Below are 23074 nucleotides of genomic sequence, written 5' to 3'. Positions count from 1 at the left end.
AGTCACAACGCTCATAGTTACATCAGTGTTGACTGCAGATACTTAACCAGCACAGATGGTTGAAAATCATGTAAATACATGGTTGGCCACCACCTAACATTCACACTTCATTAGGTAGGTGCACTTGTTTTGTAGTAGTTTTCTTCAAGAGATACTAATGATTGCAGAAGTAAGATTATTTCTGCTTCAAAAACACGTGATATTTACATAAGATTTATTGGCAAACATTTGCTGCTAATAAATATGTCTGGCTGAATATTCATGGCAAGGAACTTAAGTAGTGTGGCACAAAATCAAAATTACTGTGAACTTGAAGTGATCAGACACAGAAAATGACATAGATTATGAATTTGGATTATCCTCAATTTAGCTTGCACAGCTACTCCCGTAACTGTAAATATTATTTTTCTTCCTTACTAATCCTGCTTTAGCATTTGACTTGATGGTGATCTCCAGTTGAGAAATAATCCTAAGCAGTCCCATAGGGCATGAAAATAAAACTAAAAAAGAAAGAGCTTTGTTCTGCAGTCAGGCACAACTTACTGTGTCATCTCATAGAAGTCCTGTCACTTCTCTGTGCCCCAGTTTCTTCACAGAACAAACTAGGTATGCTTCATTACCAAAGCTGTTTTTTAATCTTTTTTTTCTACTGTTGTTGTTTTTTCCTTCAGTTCTAGAGCTGAGATGTTCTGGATCTGCATGGGTAAACCTGAAATAAGAAAACAGGAGAAAATAGGAGACAGGGGCTGTATTTACTATAGACATAAAAACCTACTGTGTTTGGCAGAAGAAAAGGAAATCCATTTTGAGGTATACATTAGTATTACAGTTTTACAGTGGTATAAAGCACTGGAATTAATGAAGTTATAATAGTCTGATAGAGTCCAGCAGGTAATCAAAATAATTCAATGCACACAAATAAAAGAGACTACTAAATTGTTAGAAGTGATCCAATAACCTAAGATATTGCAAAGAAATACAAAAGAAAAAAGGTTACATATTCCTACTTCTGATAAGAGTAATTTATTGGAAATAGTTTTTCAATTTCATTTTTTCAGTGTTTCATGGCACACTTACAAAATCAAAATTGAACTTGACAGAAAACAAGCTATACCTTTAGCCAAAGTGAGTCTGTGACCTTTCTACCATATGTAGCCTTGGTGCATTCTTCAGAACTATTCACACATGCCATGCTCCATTACTTCTCTTTCTGTCTGTGAAACCAAAATTCTCTCATCTAAACTAACATGTTAGCCTGGGCCTCAGGAGAGGCCAATTTTCTGGTTGACAACAACATAAGTTATTTTGACATGAAGAAGAATCCATTCTCCTCTATAAAAAATACAGATTATGAAAAATCCTTCATTTTATCTTTCTGTTTTCAGGATTACTGTCATAAAATGCATGACACTCACATGTTAAGGCCATTAAAACCATGCAAATACTCATGACAAACAGTACTCAAGCATGCACAAATAAGTATATATTTCTTCTACATAGAATAAAAATGATAAAAATCTATGATTTCATCACATAAAGCACAAAATAATGAAATGTCAATTTTACACACACTTGTGCCTGTGTAATTTATACACATGGAGTGTTCACAAGGCATGCAGAGAATGTTACATAATTGTGTTTTTTTCTCTCATTTACAAGTTCTCTAAAATTATATGATGTTTTAATACAATAAACTATTTTCTAATCTATATGATACACCAAAAGCAATAGGGTATTTCTAGGTTCTTATACAGGGAGCAATTAGTTAGGGGAAATCACTCTGATAGCTCTGGAGTCCATACTAAGTAAGGATAAGTTAACATTGACAAAATGAAACATTAAATACAATCAAAATCCAAATTTCTTAAGAAATTGGATGTTCTCATTGTGTACAACTTTCATAATCCAGAAATGAAGGACTGTCACCACTAGTACAACGTCACCACTTTTCCAATTAAAGAAAGTACATCAGAAGCTGCTTACTGCAGCTGCAAATGTCTCCATTTCACTGTTCTGATTTACTCCATTACAAGCCTATTGTCTCCTGTACATGACTAGCTGCTGTGTAGCTTATGCTGGGAAGAGACCATTCAGGTCAAGGGCTGTGTGCAAAAGACCTCTGAAATAACACAGAAGAAGCAGGAAAATTACTTTCTCTCAGAGAAGAAAAGTAAGGTTTCAACATATACATGACTGAAGTGTGGAAACCGTCAGTTCCACTGACACTAAAGTGGTAAACCATGTGAGTATGTGAAAAAATAGGGTGTGACTTAGCCTTTTTATCCCTTGCCTTTCTGGGTTTCTGTCAGATATGGTGTGAGCTAATTCTCTCACAAAGCTGTAAAACAATAACAGTTTCTTACTTTTCAATTATCATTTGGTGACAGACATTGGATGAGGGAAGGAGGCGGACATCATCTGGGGATAAACCAGTAAGAGGGTTTTGTCTATCAGCAGCTGTGCATGAGCCATCAGCAGCTGTGCACACACTCTTCACTGTTTTAGGATAAAATCATACAGGGAAGTATCACTCCAGATGGGGAAGGCTTATATATGCTAGCCCTCAACCAGTCAAACTGTAAGCATATTCCTTCCCATCCTGGTCACTGCCCAGCCTCCAGCAATGCATCTCGGTGCATCTCTGTTTGCCATCCTCTTCCACACTAACACCATGTTAATGTTAACACCTTCCATGTTTAGCAACATGTTAACATCATATGAACCTTACATGTTCCAGTGTGCTGGACATGAACAGCGTTAGAGGTAGAATTGCTGAGAAAAGCTTTTACATCCAGTTTTGAAACACAGCTCCCCAGAACGCCTCATCTGCACCGTGCAAATTGTGTTGTGTATTTTTGCACTTCTCCATACAGTTTAATTTTTTTATTTTTTATTTTTTTAAAGGAGGAAACCAGATAACAGCACAGTGAAAAATACTGTTGAAAATAATAGAGCCAAGCTTGGGAGACTTTGCTAATTCCCTATTAACATATTCTTGAGATGCAAAATGAAAATTGTGTTGTGAATGTGTGAAAAACAAACCTATGTCAAGGACCAGATGTGGACCCCCAGCTCTCAGCCACCTGTGCTTAATACATGCCTCTGTGGTTTTGCAGATGCGCACAATGTTATAGCTCCTGTAGTACCATCTGCAGGTATCGATTCTCCATCATCGTGTAACCCAAGTAAACTCGTCCCCTTTAGGGGTAAATATCAACATCTGCCACTTTTCAAAGCAGAGACCAAGGCGCTCACAGTTTGTAAACAACCATGTACCACTGACAGGTTTGGGAGTACCTGGTGTGCTCTCAGATGCTACCTCACCCCACAGCTTCCCAGATATTACACACTATTGTCAGTGCGCACCTGAGGTTTTGGGGGATCTTTCCGCCCCTCTGCCAAACATCCCCAGGGTAACTTGTGCAGATACCCAAAACAACGCATGTCATATTTCCTCTTAGCCTACTCTTACAGTATGCTGGAGCTAGAAACACCTCCTGCTTCCCATCCAGCAGCCTCTTCTCTGCCAGCTGCCTCCTGGCAGCCTCTCAGCTACAACTGCAGAGGCAGAACAAGCTGAGCTCCGGATCCCCCGTTACACAGGAACATGTCGACGTCCTCGTGGCCCACGTGAAAAGCGCCCACCTGCACGCGGCCTCACTGCCATTTCACACCTGGCTGGGTACCAGAGGTGCCCATCCCAGACCACGCGTGGACACCGTTACCCGGCCGTCCCCAGCCCTTCAACCCACGTCCCGTGGGGGCAATCAGCGCGGAAGGGGCGATGCCCCACCTCCAGCCGCCGCTTCCCGCTCGGGGTCCCTCTCACCTTTCCCTCACCCGTTACACACGAACCCACGGGGCAGCCCCCCTCCCCCCCCCCCACTGCCCACGGGAAACCCCCTCGCCTGCGTGGAGAGAGGGAGGAGGCCGGTCGGTGAGAGGGGCCGGTCTGTGAGGTTGGCCGGGCCTGCCCCGTCCCTCCCCGCCCCGCCCCGCCCCGTCCCCTCGTCCCGGCCGCCCCAGCCCCTGAAGGACTCCGGGGCGCTCAATGTCAGGCGGGCGGCGCGGCGCTGCCGCCGGCAGGGGGCGGGCGAGAGGAAGCGGTGCCAGCCCTGCGCTGGATCGCGGCTCAGTGTCGGCGGCGCTGGCCATGCCGGGCGGCACGGCGGAGCGGAGCTGAGCCCAGCCGAGCCCAGCCGAGCCGAACCGAGCCGCTGAAGGGCACCGGCACCGGCGGCGGCACCCAGGCACCCGCCCCCCCTCCCCCCCTCCCGCGGCCGGGGCGCGCAGGATGGAGACTGGGAAGCGCAGCTCCTCTCCCGGCAGCCGGGACGAGGGCAGCGCCAACGCCTTCCCGGCCAAGCCGGCAGCCCCGGCGGAGAAAGCCCAGAGCAGCCCCGGCGGTGGGGGCAGCGGCGTGAAGGAGCATGGCAACTCCGTGTGCTTCAAAGTGGACGGCGGCGGCGGGGGCGAGGAACCCGCCGTGGGCTTCGAGGATGCCGAGGGTCCCCGGCGGCAGTACGGCTTCATGCAGCGGCAGTTCACCTCCATGCTGCAGCCGGGGGTCAACAAATTCTCCCTCCGCATGTTCGGCAGCCAGAAGGCGGTGGAGAAGGAGCAGGAAAGGGTTAAAACTGCGGGGTTCTGGATCATCCACCCCTACAGCGACTTCAGGTGAGCGCGGCGCTCCCGCAGGGGCGGCAGGCGCCCGGGGCGCTCCGCACGGCTCCGCACCGACACCCGCTGAAACTTCGCCGGGCTCCGCCGCGCCTGGCCCGACGGGCTGCGGAGCTGCCCCCTTCCCCTTCCCCTTCCCCTTCCCCTTCCCCTTCCCCTTCCCCTTCCCCTTCCCCTTCCCCTTCCCCTTCCCCTTCCCCTTCCCCTTCCCCTTCCCCTTCCCCTTCCCCTTCCCCTTCCCCTTCCCCTTCCCCTTCCCCTTCCCCTTCCCCTTCCCCTTCCCCTTCCCCTTCCCCTTCCCCTTCCCCTTCCCCTCCCTCTCGGCGCTCTCCAGCGTGCTGCACCGGGGAGGCCGCGGCGGGGCCGTCCCGGGCCGTCCGGGCGGGCAGGGGGCGGTGGCAGCACCCAGAGCCGTGTCGGTGACACCCACGGCCGCCGGAGGGGCGGCTTTGGTGGAGCTGGAGGGAGATAACTTTGTCCAAGCTAGCGCTGCGTGCCGGGCTGGTGCTCTCAGAGGTGCCCCGGTACACGCTGCGCTGGGTTGCTTTGGTGGTGGGTTGGGTGCGTGCAAAATCAGACTGATCTTGTGAAAAGCTGGGCAAATAAATTCCCGGGAAGAGGTATTAAAACTGTGTTTTAAATGAAGGATTATTTCATTTTACTACGCAGGCCAGCTGCCTGTGTGCCTTTGTAAATTTACCACTCTCTGGTATTTGCTGAAAAAATACCAGTGTTGCTAAGCATATTTGATCAAGATCTTGAATTGACCACTCTGCATATACATAATAAGTGAACCACACTGGAGACCCTTTTTTAAAAAAGGAAAATCCAGCACTTTCAGCAGTCACATGCATCTCTTACACAAAAATAGGCTGAATAGAACATGCTCCAGGAGGAAACGCGAGGAAATACTCGCAAAACTGAGTTTCTGTAGGACTATTTGGGATGAAGTGCTGGGCAGCGAGCTGTCACGCTCACCACACGCTGTCAAGTCCCACAGCAGGGTAGGGCATGCACCTCGTCCTGGCTTAAAATTGCTGGCTCCCTGGAGGCCAGGGGCAGCATCAGCTCCTGGAATACCTTTCCCCTTGCCTGCCTGCTATGCTGCACCAGCAGGTGCACCAAGGGGGACAGCCATGGGTCCTCCCGCTGCCTGTCTGCTGGCAGGAGGGCAAGCAGCAGGGCACCGTGGCTCTGGTAGCCTATTGCCTGCCCACCAGTGTGCATGGGTGACTTGATTCACGTCAGGATGCCATTAAAATGAATGAGGTTATTACTGGGAGTCAAGTTGCTTGTTTTGTTGTAAGCTCAGGGTCCAAGCGGGGTACACTGCCCAGCGATGTCTTGTGCAGGATAAGGTTACAAATTGTATTTTGTGCCATGCAGCTCTAAAAGGTGATATATCAAATAGTTGATAAGCATTTTGATTGTGTCTCATTATACAAATATCTTCTAATGCTGTCCCGATTCTTCCTGTGGGAAGGTTTAGAGATCATAGCATATGTTTACTTCTTTTTTTTTTTTTTTTCTTTTTAGTAGGAATAAGCAACACTGCACCCTTTCAGTCCTGTCATCCCCATATTCTTAAAGTAACTGTATTTTCGGTGGGGGGCGGGTATTGTGTATTTATTTTATTAGTATTAAAGTGTTTGATTCTTGAAAGAAAGTTCATAGTTCTTCATATTTTTTCCAGACTCAGATGATGTGACGTATCCAAACCCAGTTCTTTATCCAGTAGGACAGTTTCAGTGAGAAATGTGAGCTGCTTGTGTCATTTCTCCTGAAATAATTGTAACCGTATAAAGGTACTACTTTTTCTGGGTGCCAGTATTTATAGACATGAGCAATGAAGTTGTACTATGTAGTAAATTCATCTTTCTATACAGGAATAAGGGCAGTGCCAGTCAGCACATCCTGACAGTGTCTCTGTTCCAGAGTAAAGGCATCTATAAGGGTGGAGTTGTTTTGATGTTTTTGCATTTTGTAAGAATGTAGTACTTGTACGTAGACAAGCCTTAAAGCTTCCAAAGAGTCAGAGGTATTCTAGTTTCACTGTGTTAATGTGGATGGCACCAAGGGAAAGAACTAAATTTTCTATCAATGTAACAACGAAAAGGTAAAAAGACAAATGTTTCCCAGTATCAAAATGGGAACACTTAGGGTAAACTTGTAAATGTAACTATGACTAGGATATTTGTAGCACGTGAAAATGGATGTTACTGTAAATTTTGAATACACGCAAACTTAGGGGAATGATGTGTTATCCACATAAGAGATGGGAAAACTCTGATACGGGCTCCTGTGGATTCTCATCTATTTCTGTTTTTCTAGTTCCAAGTGCTTGCATGCGTTTGCGGGAGTATTTTGATGCATTTGGTTAGTTACTGACCTCATTCTCTCCTGCTATTTATAAATTTTTTCATGTTTATTGACACTGAGCAATTTGGCTGCATGGTGTAGGGGGGCACAGGCAGTATCCCTGTGCCCTCATGTCACCCTTTTTGGTGTGTGCAGAAGTGTGCAAATTGTGAAGAAACTCAGGGCTGTATGAATGTACTGTCATCCTTGCTGGGCATGGTGTCTACTTTTATGGCTCTTTGTCCTGCCTGTGTTTCAGGGATGAATTTGCTCTTTATCACACAGATACATCCTTGGAGAATTGAATACCATAAATATTGCATAATATTTCCACAAGGGGACTGTTTTGTTCCTGGTTATCTCTTCCCAGTTTTCTGAGGTTAACGTCTAGTGTTAAAGCTGTTACGTAAACTGAGCACCTAATGCACACTCAAGGACCTCTGTTTGTCTCTTCCCAGCTGTGATTGCTGCCTCTCTGAACCTGGACAGCAATTCTGTGCAGTTGCATGAGTCACAAAATCTATCATCAGTGGTAGTGTTTATTGCAGTCCTGCATGCTTGCTGTGAGATACCAGGAGCCTTCAACTGTACCTGCTTGTGTGTGTAAGAGCAACCCTGGGAAGGCATTGCGGAGCCAGCCACAAAACAAAGCAGCATGAAGGTGGGGGGAGACCCCAGCAACTGCAAAGGCTTCTGGGGCTGCCATGGAGGTTTCATGCATTTCATAGCAGATTTATTGTAGACATGGAATTTGGGTGATTTCTTTATTTTACAGACTCCTGATATCATTGGAAATGAATGTACTGTGGCCATTTTTTCAGATGAGTGCTTGGTGGCTATCACTCAGGCACATCATGAGTTTCACGAACTCTCAGAGGGTTTGCATGCATGTGGCTGGCCTGTTGGGTCTGGCCCTATGGCATCTCCCTGTCAATGAGTGCACAGAGAAACTCGCCGTATCATGGAAGTCTTCCTTTCATTACTACATCAGCTAGGGCATCTGTAGTATGTGCGCTAAAAACAAAACAGAGATGCTACTACCTCCAGAGTCACAAGGGAGAGGAATGTTTTAATGAGAAAGACTGAGTGGGACTAATGTGTGCGAGTAAATGTAGCCTGCATGCTCTGATGGTTACAGTTTTCAATTAGGTGTTTCAGAACAGGCTTTAACTGAAAGTGGGGACTGAAATTTTAATTGGCTTCAAGCTGAAGTCAAGTTGGACTGTGATAGAGAGTTGCCTGATGGTGTGGTGGGTCAGGAGGTGTAATGCAGGCGGTGGTGAAAGTCCCTTTCCTGTGTAAGGTATGAACAAAGTATGAACTCCTGTGCAACAATAACAATAATCTATTGCCATTTTGTATTGGGAGAGTCCCTCTAACTAAGGTCTCCTTATACAAGAAGCACAAAGCCCTATTTTAATGATAACGGAAAAGAAAAAGCAGAGTTAATTCTAGAAATTAAAACAGAAATTTTCAAAAAATAGCGAATGATACAACTATGCCAGATTTGAAACTGGAATAACACATGCATTTCTTTAAAAGCAAACAAACAAAGCTTTTTGTATACAAATTTGACAGTTATAAAAACCTCTGAAGTTTATGACACAAACCCTCACAAATCATATAAATCTCTATTGATCATACCTTGTAACTAAATTTAATGTAAGTTTTTTATGTGTTTCAGTCACAGTGAAAGACACATTAATGTTTGTATACATCTAGTTACTTCCAGAATTGTTGTATGTTGCCATTAAAAAAGAATTATCTTATTTTGTACAGTTTTATCCATCCATGTTGTCATGCACACATGCAGCTTTTTTCAGTTAAATACAAACCAAAGTGTAAGTCATAATAGTGATGTGCCTCATGGTATTATTATTGTTGTTGTTATTATTATGAATTATTATACTTCTGTCCATTTTGAACTTAAATTTGCCTTGTGCATCAGTCTTCTTTTTAGCTTGTATGTACCTTTTGGACCTGCCTCAAATACCAGCAGTCACCCTGATGTGGTGTACTCTGCATGTTATGGGTAGCTCATTTACATATTTCTAAAGTTTCTGTCTGTATTGATTTGAAACTTGTTCTTCTTTGTCTTCGCTCTACGTGTTATACCTATAACATATTTTAAGAAGCTTAGGGTAAGCACTTTGTCCCTCTCATTTGTCACTTGTCTGTAATGTCTCAGTTGAAGCTAATGAGCTTTATCTTTTTGTGAGCTGTTACCTACTTAGGTTTATACAGAGCCGTAGAGTTGGGAAGTAACACGTGATTAAGACAATGTTTTATATCATACATATATGTGATTTGTATAGTTATGTAAAATCAAGTATATAAATTATCTTGGTTAATATTAAATAGATCAGTTACAAATTAGTGTCGGTTTTAAAGAATACATTATGTCACTGGTAGTTTAGGAGTAGGAAATAGCTGTAGTTTCAGATTCTAAATGTTTTGTTACTTATGATTAGTGATTAGGTTTTGTTACTATATTGACACTTTGAGTTATTTCCTTATTGTTAATTGAGGATTTATACATTCTTTTACAAACTGATTTTTTTTTTTTAATGTACTTGTTCTTATGACAGAAGTACAGTTTAGCTGGGGTTGTCTTTTATATATCATTTTCAAATGGCATCATGGCATTAAATTTTTAATATTTGCATTAAAGAAAAACTTCTTCCCATTAAACTATTCCTATTACATGTGTATTTGCTCTTTGTACATCACTGAACATAGATAAACATTTAGTATTGAAACGATCATTAGCAGTTTATGGCATTTGATTTACAAAATTCAAACATTTTAGCACGTTACTTTTGTAAATGCCCCAAAGGATAGAATGAAAATTTTGTAGCATTAAACTAAATAATTCATTTATAATGTCAGAAAACATTACTTTCCAACAATAAGTTATATATTAAGCTTTATAATAGTTCTCCAAGTAAAACATAACTCCCATCAAGGTAGGTGTTAGCAAGTAAGCAGGACCAAAAATAAGCAACAAAATATTCTCTTGGAAATGCTTTGATGTAGAATATGGGCCAGATATGAATTTGATTCTTTTTCATCTTCAGTTGCTATTATTTTTAATATTGAATAATGTCTCATCATTGTCCGTCACTGATTCATTTGTTGTGAAATAGGTGACTAAAGCTAGCTACTGGCATTTGGTTTTATACTGGTTGTAAGCATTTATGAGTGAACATAGATGTATAGAAGTGTGTGTTGTGCCTTTGGGCTCCTGAGGGTCTTGTTTTCTAGTGTCCTTTGTGATTTTCTTCAAGAACCACAACAGAAAGCCTGCTGAATCCACCTGAGGTTGGTGCTGCAGCCACTCACATTCTGTGCCTCTAGGGGATGTGGGGAAGATTATGCTTCTATTTGTGCAAGGAAAGCAGTTTGTTTTATTGATAGATCATGCTTCTGTCTCCAGATAATGTGGAATTATAATGCATCATTTGAGCTCACATCCATGTCCAACATTTCACAATTTTTATTATGTCCATTCTAGTCCTGGAATAACAGTCCATTTATTGCATTTTCTTTCAAAATTTTAATGTTACATACATGAGAATACAAAGTAGTGTCTACAGCAGAGAAAGCTCAGTAACTGTAACTTGAATAAATAACTCCTCCATTCTCTGATATACTTTTAATTTAACTAGGGTTGTTTTGAAGTTCATCAGCAGGATTGCCTGCCTATGAGGAAGTAAACAAGTACAGGATACTTAGTTTTAGAACATTCAACTTCTTCATAATCTAAGTAAAGGTAATTGTGTGTGTACTGACTTTGAGATATGGGTGAAACCAAAAACCAATCCAGTGGAAAACCAGCACCCCAAACCAAAGATAAAACTACTACAAACCAAACCGAAACATTACAGAATTCCTGTGATTAATCTAAAAGATGATGTTTTGGGGAACTTCTATGCAAGTCTTTAACCTTTGACCTGGGATGCTGAACACCATGAGAGGAATTCTACAGTTTTCTGATATTTTTGTTGTTTTGAATACAGGGAGGAAAAAAAGTACTTATATGGAGAATGATAATCTTAATAAAAATTTGGATTTCATAAGATAAAAATCATGCTTGGCTTATGGGGAAAAAAGTACCTATTCTGTATTCCCATTGATTATTTTAGCAAGACCACAAATTTTTGAATGCCTACTGCTACTTTATTTGTTAACTCATGAAAATAACCAATGCTTATAATTCTTTTACATCTTTTTGTTGTTATTGTTGTTTTTGTTTTGTTTTTCTATTTTGTTTCTTGGGCTTGAGTATATGGAGGGAACTGTGAATTGGAAAACTGTATAAAAATGTGGCATAATAAATAAAGATCTGGATCTAGGATTTGTTTCAGGATTTTTAATGATCACAAAGCTGAGTGAAAATGCGTAATGTTTGATAAGTTGCTTAGGCTTGTTTATGCTTACATAATCAATTCAAAATTTCAGAGACAGTTTCTGATTGTTCAGTTTGGGATAGGCTTTTTAGGGTACTCAGACACAGGGATCTATGAGATAAGATGTCACGTAACAAGTATGAATATCTACCAGTGCTTTGGTATCTTCCTACGAGCAGTGACATTGCAGAATTTAATTAAACTTTGTTAGCTTTTTTTGAGCAGCTAGGTTTGAAACCAGTAGAAGGCAAAACACTATTCTTAGGGAGGAGGGAAGAATTTGAAAGTTAGATAAATCTGCTTCATTTGGATTTAAATAAGCAATGTCCATTCTCATCTGTGCACTCAACTGAATGCTTGAGAGCTTCTTCTATGTCAACATGTGATTTTTGAGTGAAGAAACTCTTAACCTACTTTACAATGTTTAATTTTTAACCTGACAGTATAGTTCTTATTAATTGCTTGAAAGTCCTTTAGCTGTCTATTCCCTGATTCTTTCCCAGAGGCATGATTTAATTTTAAAAGTCATAGTGTATTCAGCTCTAATTATTGGAGGACTCGTTCTAGACACGTAGTAAGGTATGTTAATGACCAAAAACTGTATCAGCTGCAGTCAATGTCAGTACTACTTCAAGGACACTGTCATTTAGCTTCCATAAAATCTCTGCTAATATCTTTTAATCTGATGATAGTCAGATTCAGGCAAGCTGCATGATATTTTGAAATAATCTTACTACCTCGGTTTGCAATGCAGCTGGAACAAGTCTAGAGCAAACATGTGTTTAGAAAATGTTAATTTGATTACAAAAGAAATGCAGTCTGTAGCCATTATATATTTAAAAAAGCCCACAAACAGAACAAATCCAAAAACCTGAACTCCCCCTAAAACCTGTTCTTACTTATGCCAGTGAAATCCCTACAATTTGAATTACACCATATAGTTAGGAATATAATTTGGTTCTTATTTTATTAAGTTATGTGCTGTTTATGGTTGTCTCACTTAACAAAGCATATTAATTAACAATTTGCTACATTATTGGAATTTAGTGTGTTGATTACATTAATACATTTTGTATCTCTACAAAAATAATTTATTAAAAAATCATATAATGATATTTTGTTTTCTGCTGAAAAAAACACATGTAGCTTTATGCTAGCAGTCAACGCTAGTTAAACATAGAAAATGATAGTCCAGTCTGGTATTGTCAGGAGTAAGTGTCTCTTTATTATCTCTTTACTATTTTGAACTTACGTAATTTAAAATAGCCAATCTATGTAAAAATTATCTAGGCTGCATTTTGTTTTATGTGTTATTATTTTTTTCATCCAGTTCTTAGTCTGAAATCCACTGAAGCTTATGCTTGTGTTAAACCTTCAGTATGTGAAAAGCCCCACAGAAGAATAACTTGACTTCAGTGTTCATGAATCAAACCGTCAAATTACATATGTACCATGTTCCGGTTGCCTCCAGACTTTTTTTCTCCTGTCAGCAGAGTAAATACTGAAGCACTGATGTTTTTTTGGCTGGTTCTGTTGCAGCTTACAATAACTTCCCAGACCTTCACTTCTCTTTATGCCATGACAGCAGTGAGAGACTGTGTTGTTCTGAAGTGACCTCAACCTTGAGCAAATCTGTAGATTGCAGTGAATTTAGGGTAATATATAATAGGATCCTAATGATAAATGATTATTTAAACTTGCTCCAGGTTGCAGGTATGGGCACTATACAGAACCTTTTTAAGATACATACAGTAAGATCTATCCAATTCTACTGTGGAGATGGGGTACATGTATGGATGGAAGACCAGGGTCCAGCTGGAAGACCAGCTTGCAATCAAGCTTCACGTGACTGCTGAGAGATTTTCCATTGGTCACTCTTGTGTGACTTCTGTTTATCTGTTCATGCCAGGAGAACTTCTGATATGTGACTGGTAGAGAAAATACTACAAAACAAGTAGTAGGCAATACTGCCCTCTAAAACCTCTTACTGTTATTACCTCGCAACATGTGCTACCAAGCTTCTGGGTTCCCCAAATACATCCTGGGCTTGGTTCCTTGAGATGGCTGTGTATGTGCTTGTTTGCATTTGATTTCTCAGTGGAGATGACTCAGCCAAGTTCATCTACCAGTCTGGTTCACCTTTGCCAGACAAGCTCAGTAGAAAAGCAGAGATTTTTTTTATTATTATTTTTATTTTTTGGTCCATCTAGGGATTAGTCTGTGAGGCAGAAATTTGGAATCAAAACACCAGTGACAAAATAAAGCAAGCATATCCCTCAATCTTCAGCTGTTAATTTGGGACCTTTCTCATTATTCACCTTACCAAGAATATTGTGAATGCCCCATCCCTGAAAGTGTTCAAGGCTAGGCTGGATGGGGCTTTGAGCAACCTGTTCTAGTGGGAGGTGTCCTTGCCTATGGTAGGGTTGGAATTAGATGATCTTTAAGGTCCTTTCAAAACCAAACCATTCTATGCTTCTATGAATATTTCTGAGATGACTTGTTTTTCAGAGCTGTGTGTCCAGTCTTCTTGGAAACTGCTATCTGGGTGACTCCCTAAATACTACATCCTGCTTTTTCTGTCTTTTATTGAAGTAACTTATTATGGTCTAACTCTCAGGTAGTGAAATTCTGCTTATAGACATCTCAATCTGAAAGGTAGTAGGAACGTAGTGATCTGTCTGTGACAGATCAACTGGGTGATATTTTTTTAATTTTTTCATTTTTGAGGACAACAACTTCATTCTGTTCCTCCCACTCCATCCCTTCCTTAAGATATAAAAAATCATTTTATACAAATGGAAATGACACACCGATGGTTTTATTGACATTTTTTAGCCCTTCTACGTAGTTCCCATTCTTACTGAGTCTTCTAGCTAGGAAATACTGAGCTGTTGGGCTAACTTCTCCCTGGCATTTTGAACTTGTCATTCTTCACAGGGTCTTGTAAGCAGAGAACTTAAAAAAAACAAAAAAAGTAATTGCAAGCATAGTTCCCATGATAGCTTTCTGTTGAGAATGCAACTGACACAACTGAATGTGCTTTTAATGTAGACCTAGTAAAAAGACGCATTGCCCAAACAGTCCTTTCAGCCCATCTATTGCCAGCTTGGGAATTCTAGTGTTGCATACATCTATCACATTAAAGATGTAATTATGAGAAGCACACTTCTGTAATGCAGAGGGAGTGTGGTATCAAAAGTAAGCACTGCCAGATGGCAGGCGATCTAACAGAGCATTTTAAAAGGGTCAAAATCGAAAATGTCTGAAATCCAATGGCTTATTAAGCAGTAGACGTTGCGTGTGTGGGACAAGTGAGAGATAAGTAACCTAATTTAGGTGCCCACATGATCAAAATTGACTTTTAATTGCATACATTCTGTTGGTAAATATCTGAAATGCATGTTTTTATTAACTTGTGAATGTTTATTGAAATTGGAGCAGAATATTAAGTGCAACGATATACTGCTGGGTGTTAAATTCGAGTAGGGTTTTTACATGTATTTATTGAAGTTTTAAATTGTTTTGATGGGTGATCTCTCTGAAACAGGTGAAAAAAAAATCTAAAAACAATTTCAAAGTATTTGATGTTGGAGTACCTAACAATTTTATTATTTCATGTGCTTTGCTAGATATGAACTAAATAAATGATAACTGAATCAAATTAAACTCTTCGTTTTAGTGACCTATTTAAGGATATAAGCCATGAGTTTTAAATTTCTTGCTTCTTTTTAAACTGAAAACTGAAGCTGTTCTTGTTTCCTAGGCGTGCATTTTCCAGTAGTCTGCCTTTGTGCCGTCTTTTGCATGCTGGCTAATTTTCCTTTGGTGAGAGGTAATTCTTGTTAAGATGGATATCTGCAAGACTCCTCAGTGCTGTATGATCTGAAGCCAGTGTTACTCAGTAATTTCCACCACCACCCCACTCATTTCTGAGGACTATATTAACATCGCTAGATGTGACCAGGGATGTTTCTGTTGTTTCTAAATTGCAGCCAACTTTCACATTCTACACAAGATCAACTAAATGTATTTTTTTGTGGAAGGTCTGTAAGAGCTGCAGTGAACTTCCACTCTCATGCTTGCTCCCCACAACATGACAGGGTTCAGGCTTGTAAGGAGAGCCAACTGTACGGCCCTGAAAAGCAGGTACCAGGAGACTGCAGATAATGGTAGCAGGTGTTGCTGCTCTGGGTACTGATTGTTACCTTTTTTTTTTTTTTGACCTAGTAATTCCATTAAGTGTCACTGAATTGCAGCTCATCTTAGTATTGAATGTACATACTGTTTTTCACTGGCAAAATGAGTGAACAGAATATGATATTGAAGTTGGTTTCATGTTTCCAGTACAAAGTTTTCCATTTCTGGAATGGCTTTGAAAATGTAAATTTTACCCAGGGCTCTGAACAGTGTGTGCAAATCTACAGTATGCTGGGTGAAGATCTGTGATGGAGGTTAGGAGCCTATCCATCTTTGGATGTCAAAAGAAGCTGGGGACCCAGGTACTTTAAGCATCTGGACTCTGCAGCTGAATACCTTTCACAATTCTAGTCATGAGGAGCTGTAAATGGCAACACTGATTTTTAAAAATAGCAACCGATGGGTTTAGTGTATTCTCTGAATTAATATATCAGAATAACTTAAATATGCTTCCTATTTCATTTCATTCAGATTATATATTTTAATTGTGCTGTTTATCTGTCAGTATTTTTCTGAGGTATTTTTCTATCAGTATTTTTATTCTGATGAGAAGTTCTACCAATAAATTTTCACCCTAAATTTCTTGGTTCTCAGCCAATGAATTATTAACATCTCTTTGTCTTTTCTAATGATTGCCCTTCTTTATCTTAAACTTCTTTGAATAGTTCATCACTCACTGTGCTCCAAAAAAGTAAGCACAAATATTTGGCTAAATTAAATTTTGTCTTTCTGAGGGAATATTGGATTGTAGCTAAAACATATTCTGAGGTCTCCAAAGTAAAATGTTTTAATTTGCAGAAAGCCAGAAACCTATTTATGGTACATAGACAACTTCATTTTGCTTGAATATGGATGAACGACAAAGATGGGCATCTGGCATTTTATTCGCCATGGTAAAGGGAAGCTCTTTCTGTTTTGGTGTCTCAAAGCAATAATCATCTGTCTGCAAGGTAGTAAGTAGCTACCTCATTACTTTTGCTGTTGGTTATCCTTCGGGTCATAGGTCCCTGACCAAAGTTTCTTATTTAGAGCAGCTTATCAGTGGCTACTATTACAGGCAGCTTTGCTTGCAGGCACACACTTTCCCTTGTCACCCCTAACCTGCATGGCGTGCCTGATCTCCAGAACTAGCCTGAGGGCTGTGCAATCCCAGAGGGGTATGGTGGAGTGCTTCGTTTGAACTCCTGAATACTGAAGATGGAGAAGTTCTGCACCAAGAGGCTTCAAAGTCAACTGTGAAAAACAAAGCACCCTACCAAATATGAAGCTTGCTGGTGGAGAAGTAGATTATTAAATAATTTCCCTTTTATATTTTTTTTCTGATAAATATTTATAAGAGAAGGTTGTAAAAAAGTCTATGGTAAAGTTTGAATAATTTTTCAGATCTTAATATTTCTATCAATCTTTTATTTTTTTCAGGCTGAAAATGACGTTACTCTGCAGCTCAAAGTGATTGCCATATTTTAATAAAAAAAATAAGGGCAACTGCAGAGAAAAAAAACTTTATCCAATAAACATATTTTGTATAACAACTTTACTTCCGATGGTTCTGTCTCAATCTAGATAGAATAGAAACTTTTACTAATTTATGTAGAGGTAACAAATGTCTTCCAATGGTTGAAAAACAATTTCATATGACTGAATTAAAATAATTAGCAGATATATTTAAACACAAAAATTTAGTAAAGTTTAAGTTTTTAGAAATGGATCTTGAACATCTACTGCAGTGCTGTGTATACCTGTGAAAAACTGCAATGGAAACTCATTTTTTAATTACAGCTGTGGGAATAATATGCCTAGCAGTACTGCTTCTGGCAAAGGTGTATCAGAAAGAGAAAAGCTCTCATTGCATTTCATGTTGAGGCAATTTTTACGGAGTTCCTGATGTTGCAGGTTATCTCTTGTTTTGCAGATTGAAAAATACCTAATAAACGTGTACACAGGGAGAATGTTGATCTTTAAGGGGATGGCTTTTTTTTTTTTTTAATTTATTTTTTTAGAATAACCAAAGCAATCTTATTGAAAAAGAGCCTTCTTTGTTTCCTTATATTGAATTAAATTGCAAAAAAGCTGTTCAGCAATAGCACTGGGTTGCACTGTTCATAAATCTCAGAGATGGATTTTGCATACCCAGAAACTTGCATTGTATTCCAAACCTCTACCCTTGGCTGAGTTTCTTGTAACTGCATTACAAGAGGTTTTCCTTAGGCCTGGCTGTACGGAGCTTGCTGGAGCATTAGGGAGTGAAATAGCATGAAAAGGAGACAAGAGAAGCAGAGGTAAGACTATAATATCATGGTTACTTAGGCCAGTAACTAGATATCTTTGAACATCCTGTATTGTCTTCCTTGCTTGCTTTTCTGTTCTGGATTTTCCTTTTTGTTTTAAACAAGTGAATAGCAGGTCTATCTGATTGGTGCTGGTGCTGTCTAGCAGGATAATGAGGTGGCTTGTTTTGGTGGTGCATGTAGAGAGCTATGCTATCAAAAGGATGATAAGATTGGAACATTACGTATGTAAATTGGGAAATCTTAAAGAAATGTTAGTGTTGTGTTGCATCCATTTAAATATTATGGAAGGCAAATGGCTAACAGAGGGATCTGGATGCCAGCTGAATAATGAAACAAATGGAGGATTCTGAATGTGGTTGGTGTGAGGAGTAGAAACCTGCACAAGCTGCTTTTCCTGGTAGGGACAGGTGTTTCAATGTATGAAGTGTGAAATTTTGTTTTGAGAGAAAATGGTGGGTGAAACTTGATATTGAACTTCCTAGCTGAGCATTTACCTTCCTACCCATGCATTAGCACAGAACTTGCAAGGTACCTTGCCCTGCAAAGGGGGTATTGTAATGTGGACGCATGGGGAAAGGCTTAAGCTGGCTTGTGGAAGTCTACATCTGTCATTTCTTAAAGTATTTGTTAAGGTATGAATTGTATTTTCAGTTGATTTTTTTTTAGTGATATAAGTAAATTGATACAATGAATTCGGTTTACAAAATAACAGCTGAGACTAATACCATTTTCGGCTTGTTTATTGGAGCGTGTATATGAATGCTTCTGTTCACTGGTCAGCTCAGGAATGAAAACCATCAGCCCAGATGTTGAAAGTATAGACTAGTTTCCATCGTGTGGAGGAGAGGATTTGGACCTTAACATTTACTTTGCATTGCACTTCTGGCATGGATATTTTCAACATCGTTATCACCTCTCATGGTTATTGTGCTTTGACAGAGCAAAAAAGTGGGAAGGACTCTCTGATCTAGTGGCTACCTTACCTGGGGAGAGGTTATTGGTTTCTGCTGTAGTTTATATCTGCTAAGTCAAAGGAGAAGATATCAACAGCATACCTCACTCAAGGAGATACAGTGCCTTTTGAAGCCAATGATTTACTGCAGTGTGATATTCATGGATTACAAGAAACCAACCTACTGATCTTTAGAACCATACTTCCACTTATTTTGAAGGAAAGGTTGAAAATATTGTTTCATTGTCTTTTGTATTTGAGGAAGATCAGTCATAAATAGCTGTAAAAGTGAATAATAATATAACTTGATATATTTCTCCTAATTTGATTACTTACTCTTGCATTAAAATCTAATACATCTGTGTAGATACATAAGAGGCATATGAATACTTTCAGGTATATTTTTTTTTTACTTATGATGTAAGAATAAAAAGTCTGAATAGGTAATCCATTCACTTGTTTCACACCTGTCCGTAGTTCTTCTAAATGCATCTTTTTTTTTCCCTTGAATTTGAAGACCACCTCATTTTTTTTAGTTAACATAGTGCCCAATCTCTCCTTCAATTAACTTTTCCAAGAATGATAAACCATGTTCAGCTATTTGAAGTTGCTTGTCAGTTTGTACTGTATCTTTGTACAACAATATGCACAAAGAATTTTTTTTTTCACGTGAAAATCAGAACTAAATTGTATATTTGTATATTTGTCAAATACCAGAAATCTTGGTGTGTTGTGTTCGCTAAGTTGATACTCGTCTTGTTTTTGTTTTCAGAGGTATTCATGTCAGAAAAGCTAATGGTCACAATTCACTTGGTGGTCACAAGCCAGTTCCTCACCAATAGTCATGACTAGTATGTGTCAATAACTACTAAGGAATGTTTTCCCTGTCATCTCTTCTCCTGCTCCTTCTCTGAAGATAGAAATGGACTTTTCTCCATCAGCAGAAGCTTTAAACATTTAAATATTACACCGATAACTGGGAGATTTAATTGGTTAAAAAAATATATTAAAGAGCAATATTAATTCTTATTATTCTGACATAAATCAGTAGTTAGCATATTAATTGGCATGTTAGCCATAAGGCATTTGCTGTTTTCTGCACTTTTTCAAGAATCTCTAAGGCATAAAAAAAAAAAAAAAAAAAAAGCTTTGACAAGAATTACAGAAGGCTTCTCCCAATTTAAGCCTCTCAACTTTTACTTCATATAGAGGCATCCTAAATGTCATGTTTTTAAATGGCACTCCTAAAATTTCTGTCACTACAAAATTCTTAATTAGTGCAAGTGCTCCAACATGAGATACAAGATTATTCTGCAGCTGAAATATTCTTGGATCTCCATCTCTTTCAGAGTTTTTCTCATTCCTGTGAAGTGGTCCTTTCTAATTTGAGAACACGAATGTTTTTTTCCCTTCCCCCCAGTGATCTGCTACAGAAATTTGCTGACACTTAAAGAATCAGAGTTTGGCAATTAGTGATTAATTTATCAATGGCAATATGAATTCAAAACACATCAGTTGGAGTGCCTACACAAAATGTTGCTTGATACTGAGAGGCTATGGTCCAACATTATGAACAGAAAGAGTCTGGGGAAGACGTATTACTTGTGAGGCATGTTGGAAGCATTGAACGGATGCAGTTTTGATGATCTGAAATATTTATGTATTGGTCTGGCATACAGGGCAGCACAGATAGGTTCAACCTTTTCCAGCAGCAAACTCAGTTGTGTGTCCTGACTCTTCCCCAGCACTTTTTCCTAGGTGGTAGATGTTTGGACAGGAGCACTAGCCTGTTTTTTTTTTTCTTTTTCTTTTTTTTCTTTTTTTTTTTTTTTTTTTTTCACCAAGGAGTGAGCCTGAAGGAAGGAGGAGCTGTGCAAAGGTGAGGGCGTTCCATCACACTGGCAGAGCTCCTCCAGGAGCAGTGCACTTCTCTTGCCCAAGGTTAGATGGAAGTCAGATTTTAATTCTTTCTACTGTAATTTAATAAGTTTCTCTGGAGGAAGACCAACTGCAAACAGCAGATGTATTCAAGAACTGATGGTAGGGGATTATTGGCTAAAACCAAAGAGACTCATTATTAAATAATATTGCCATGTTACATAAATTTCTCTTTGTCCTCTCCATCCTCCTCTCCGACATGCAGTGAGGGTAATGCTACTCTTCTGTCTTTATTTTTCCATCTCAGAACATGAGACTTAATCTGTTAATGCCTGTAAAATGCTACGAAAACTTCGGACCAAAGCTATTGCATCAGTACTAATAAGTACAATTCTTTTGATGAAATGTGCCATCCACTACCTAAGTTGAATTCACTAAAAATGTACTTATATAATAGTTTAATAGAAATCAGTCAAATTTACAGTCACTGTCTGTGGACAGTACCGCAACTTTTCTTTTCTAGTAATCAAGGCTGTGATGCACTCAAGCTTTAAACTGAACGAAATGCCTTAAGCAAAGCCTTTCAAAAGTAGCAAATTGCTGTTCATTGGCTTCATTGGGCTCTGATCGGCTTCCCCAAGAGCTACATTCATCTGATCATCTGCCTTATGCATATAATTGCAACTGAGCTAGAAACTGCAAATCTCCAATGGTAATTGTGCTTTCTTATCCAGTAAAACTCATGAAAAAAAAAAAAGTAGTATGAAACTGTACAGTTTGCTAATTTTTAGGTACAGTCTATAGCTGCATAAAACAAAAACAAAAAAAAAAAAAAAGAGGATTCGGCAGTGCTGAATTTTATTAATTTGTCTTTGAATTCATTTTCTTATACCATGCAGAAAATTGCATCAATATTTAAAAAATAACAGTAAAGCACATAGATTGGATCTCCAAGCATATATGGCTAGTCTTGAAGTGAAGGACTTCGGTATTGGTTTAACATCAAATGAAGTTTTCAGACCATCCAAAGTCTTCATTATTATGATTGTAATTAATTTTATTTTAATTGATTTAGTCTGAAAGAGAATACAGCTCTTGGGCTGGAAGATTGCCAGGTCCAGCACTGCTTGTAATTTGCGTTGTGAAACTGAGTTTTCAGAACTTCAGCCTCATCCTAGACTCACCCTTTTCAGGCAGGTAGAGAAGCCTTTCTGGAGCTTTCCTTAAGTCACTGAAAGTTCATTAAGCTTGATATGTTTTAAATGAAAAAAGAATAGCCAATTTGGATGATATTTTCAAATGAGACTATCACAGGCTCTTACTTAGTAATAATATTACTACTTAATATTTCTGCATAGTTCAAGATCAGCACTTGAATTTCAGGAGATGCTCTTAGTACTCTATTCTACTGCTTTAAAATAGGTAGGAGTAAGGCATGAAAGGGACTGTTTCAACCTTGCAAGATTCCTCATTTGCATTTATTAACAAAGTGAAAGCAGTCAGAGAAGAAACAGAGGGGAATAAGAAATATAAATAAAATTTTCAGGAGAATATTTTCTCTTTAAAAAAAGCCAAACCCAACCTTTTGCCTTCCTAAAACTTTGCAGAATGAAGTGTAGTCCCAAAGCTGGGAAAAAACAATAAAACCTTGAAGAATGAGTACATTCAGATGAGAAAAAGTTTTATCCACATAGAAGAAGAACACAACTGCAGAAGTAACCTGTTTTCCAGCAAAAAACTGTCAAATCTGAAGAGCAGTGAAACTTCACTAGTTATTTTAACATATTTGTGTTAATGTGATCACAGAGCTAGCCTAAAGCAAATTATATGTTTGGAGAAATAAAAAGATTACTTCATTTTATATCATCTTTCATGTGATACATCCAGAGGTCAGAACTTGTAAGTCACAGAAGCACTTCATAATATGTTTGCAATATTTAAACATTTAATTCTCCTTCCATGGAGGATATTGAATGCAATATTTCTTGTAAAAAAAATGTAAGGAATTTTATTTACATGCTTTTTTTCCCAGAAGAAACATGGGTGGGTGGACACCTGTGTCATCATGAAAAAGAACTCTGGGTCCCTGATGAACACCGTCCCTTCTTCCTCATTCTGTCCTCTCCAACACATTCCAATGATTTTCCGAAAGTTGCAGATGGTTTCATGTGTGTTTAGTTTTGCTCTCTGTTACTAAAAGAATGAAATTAATAGAGCTGCAAAGCAAGAGAAAGATGATGTCCTGTGAGAATCAAATTCTGATATGGCTAATCCCAAGTTTAGTACTTGTTACACTATGCTGTAAT

General features: G+C 39.3%; 1 protein-coding gene across 2 annotated transcripts in view; it reads left to right on the top strand.

The window, feature by feature from the left end:
• Positions 1-4003: 4003 nt before the first annotated feature.
• HCN1 (hyperpolarization activated cyclic nucleotide gated potassium channel 1) overlaps positions 4004-23074 on the top strand; it is a 205417-nt gene continuing 186346 nt past the window's right edge. Inside the window, exon 1 of one of the 2 annotated variants that reach the window (XM_080573171.1) lies at positions 4004-4677. In XM_080573171.1, coding sequence (XP_080429297.1) covers positions 4295-4677 — 383 coding nt within the window. In that variant the 5' untranslated portion in view covers positions 4004-4294. The remainder of the gene's footprint in view (positions 4678-23074) is intronic. The other variant, XM_080573170.1, reaches the window with a different exon arrangement.

Source organism: Anser brachyrhynchus (assembly GCF_964034855.1).
Source record: "Anser brachyrhynchus genome assembly, chromosome: Z".
Taxonomy (NCBI): Eukaryota; Metazoa; Chordata; class Aves; order Anseriformes; family Anatidae; genus Anser; species Anser brachyrhynchus.
This window is presented reverse-complemented; position numbering and strand designations above follow the sequence as displayed.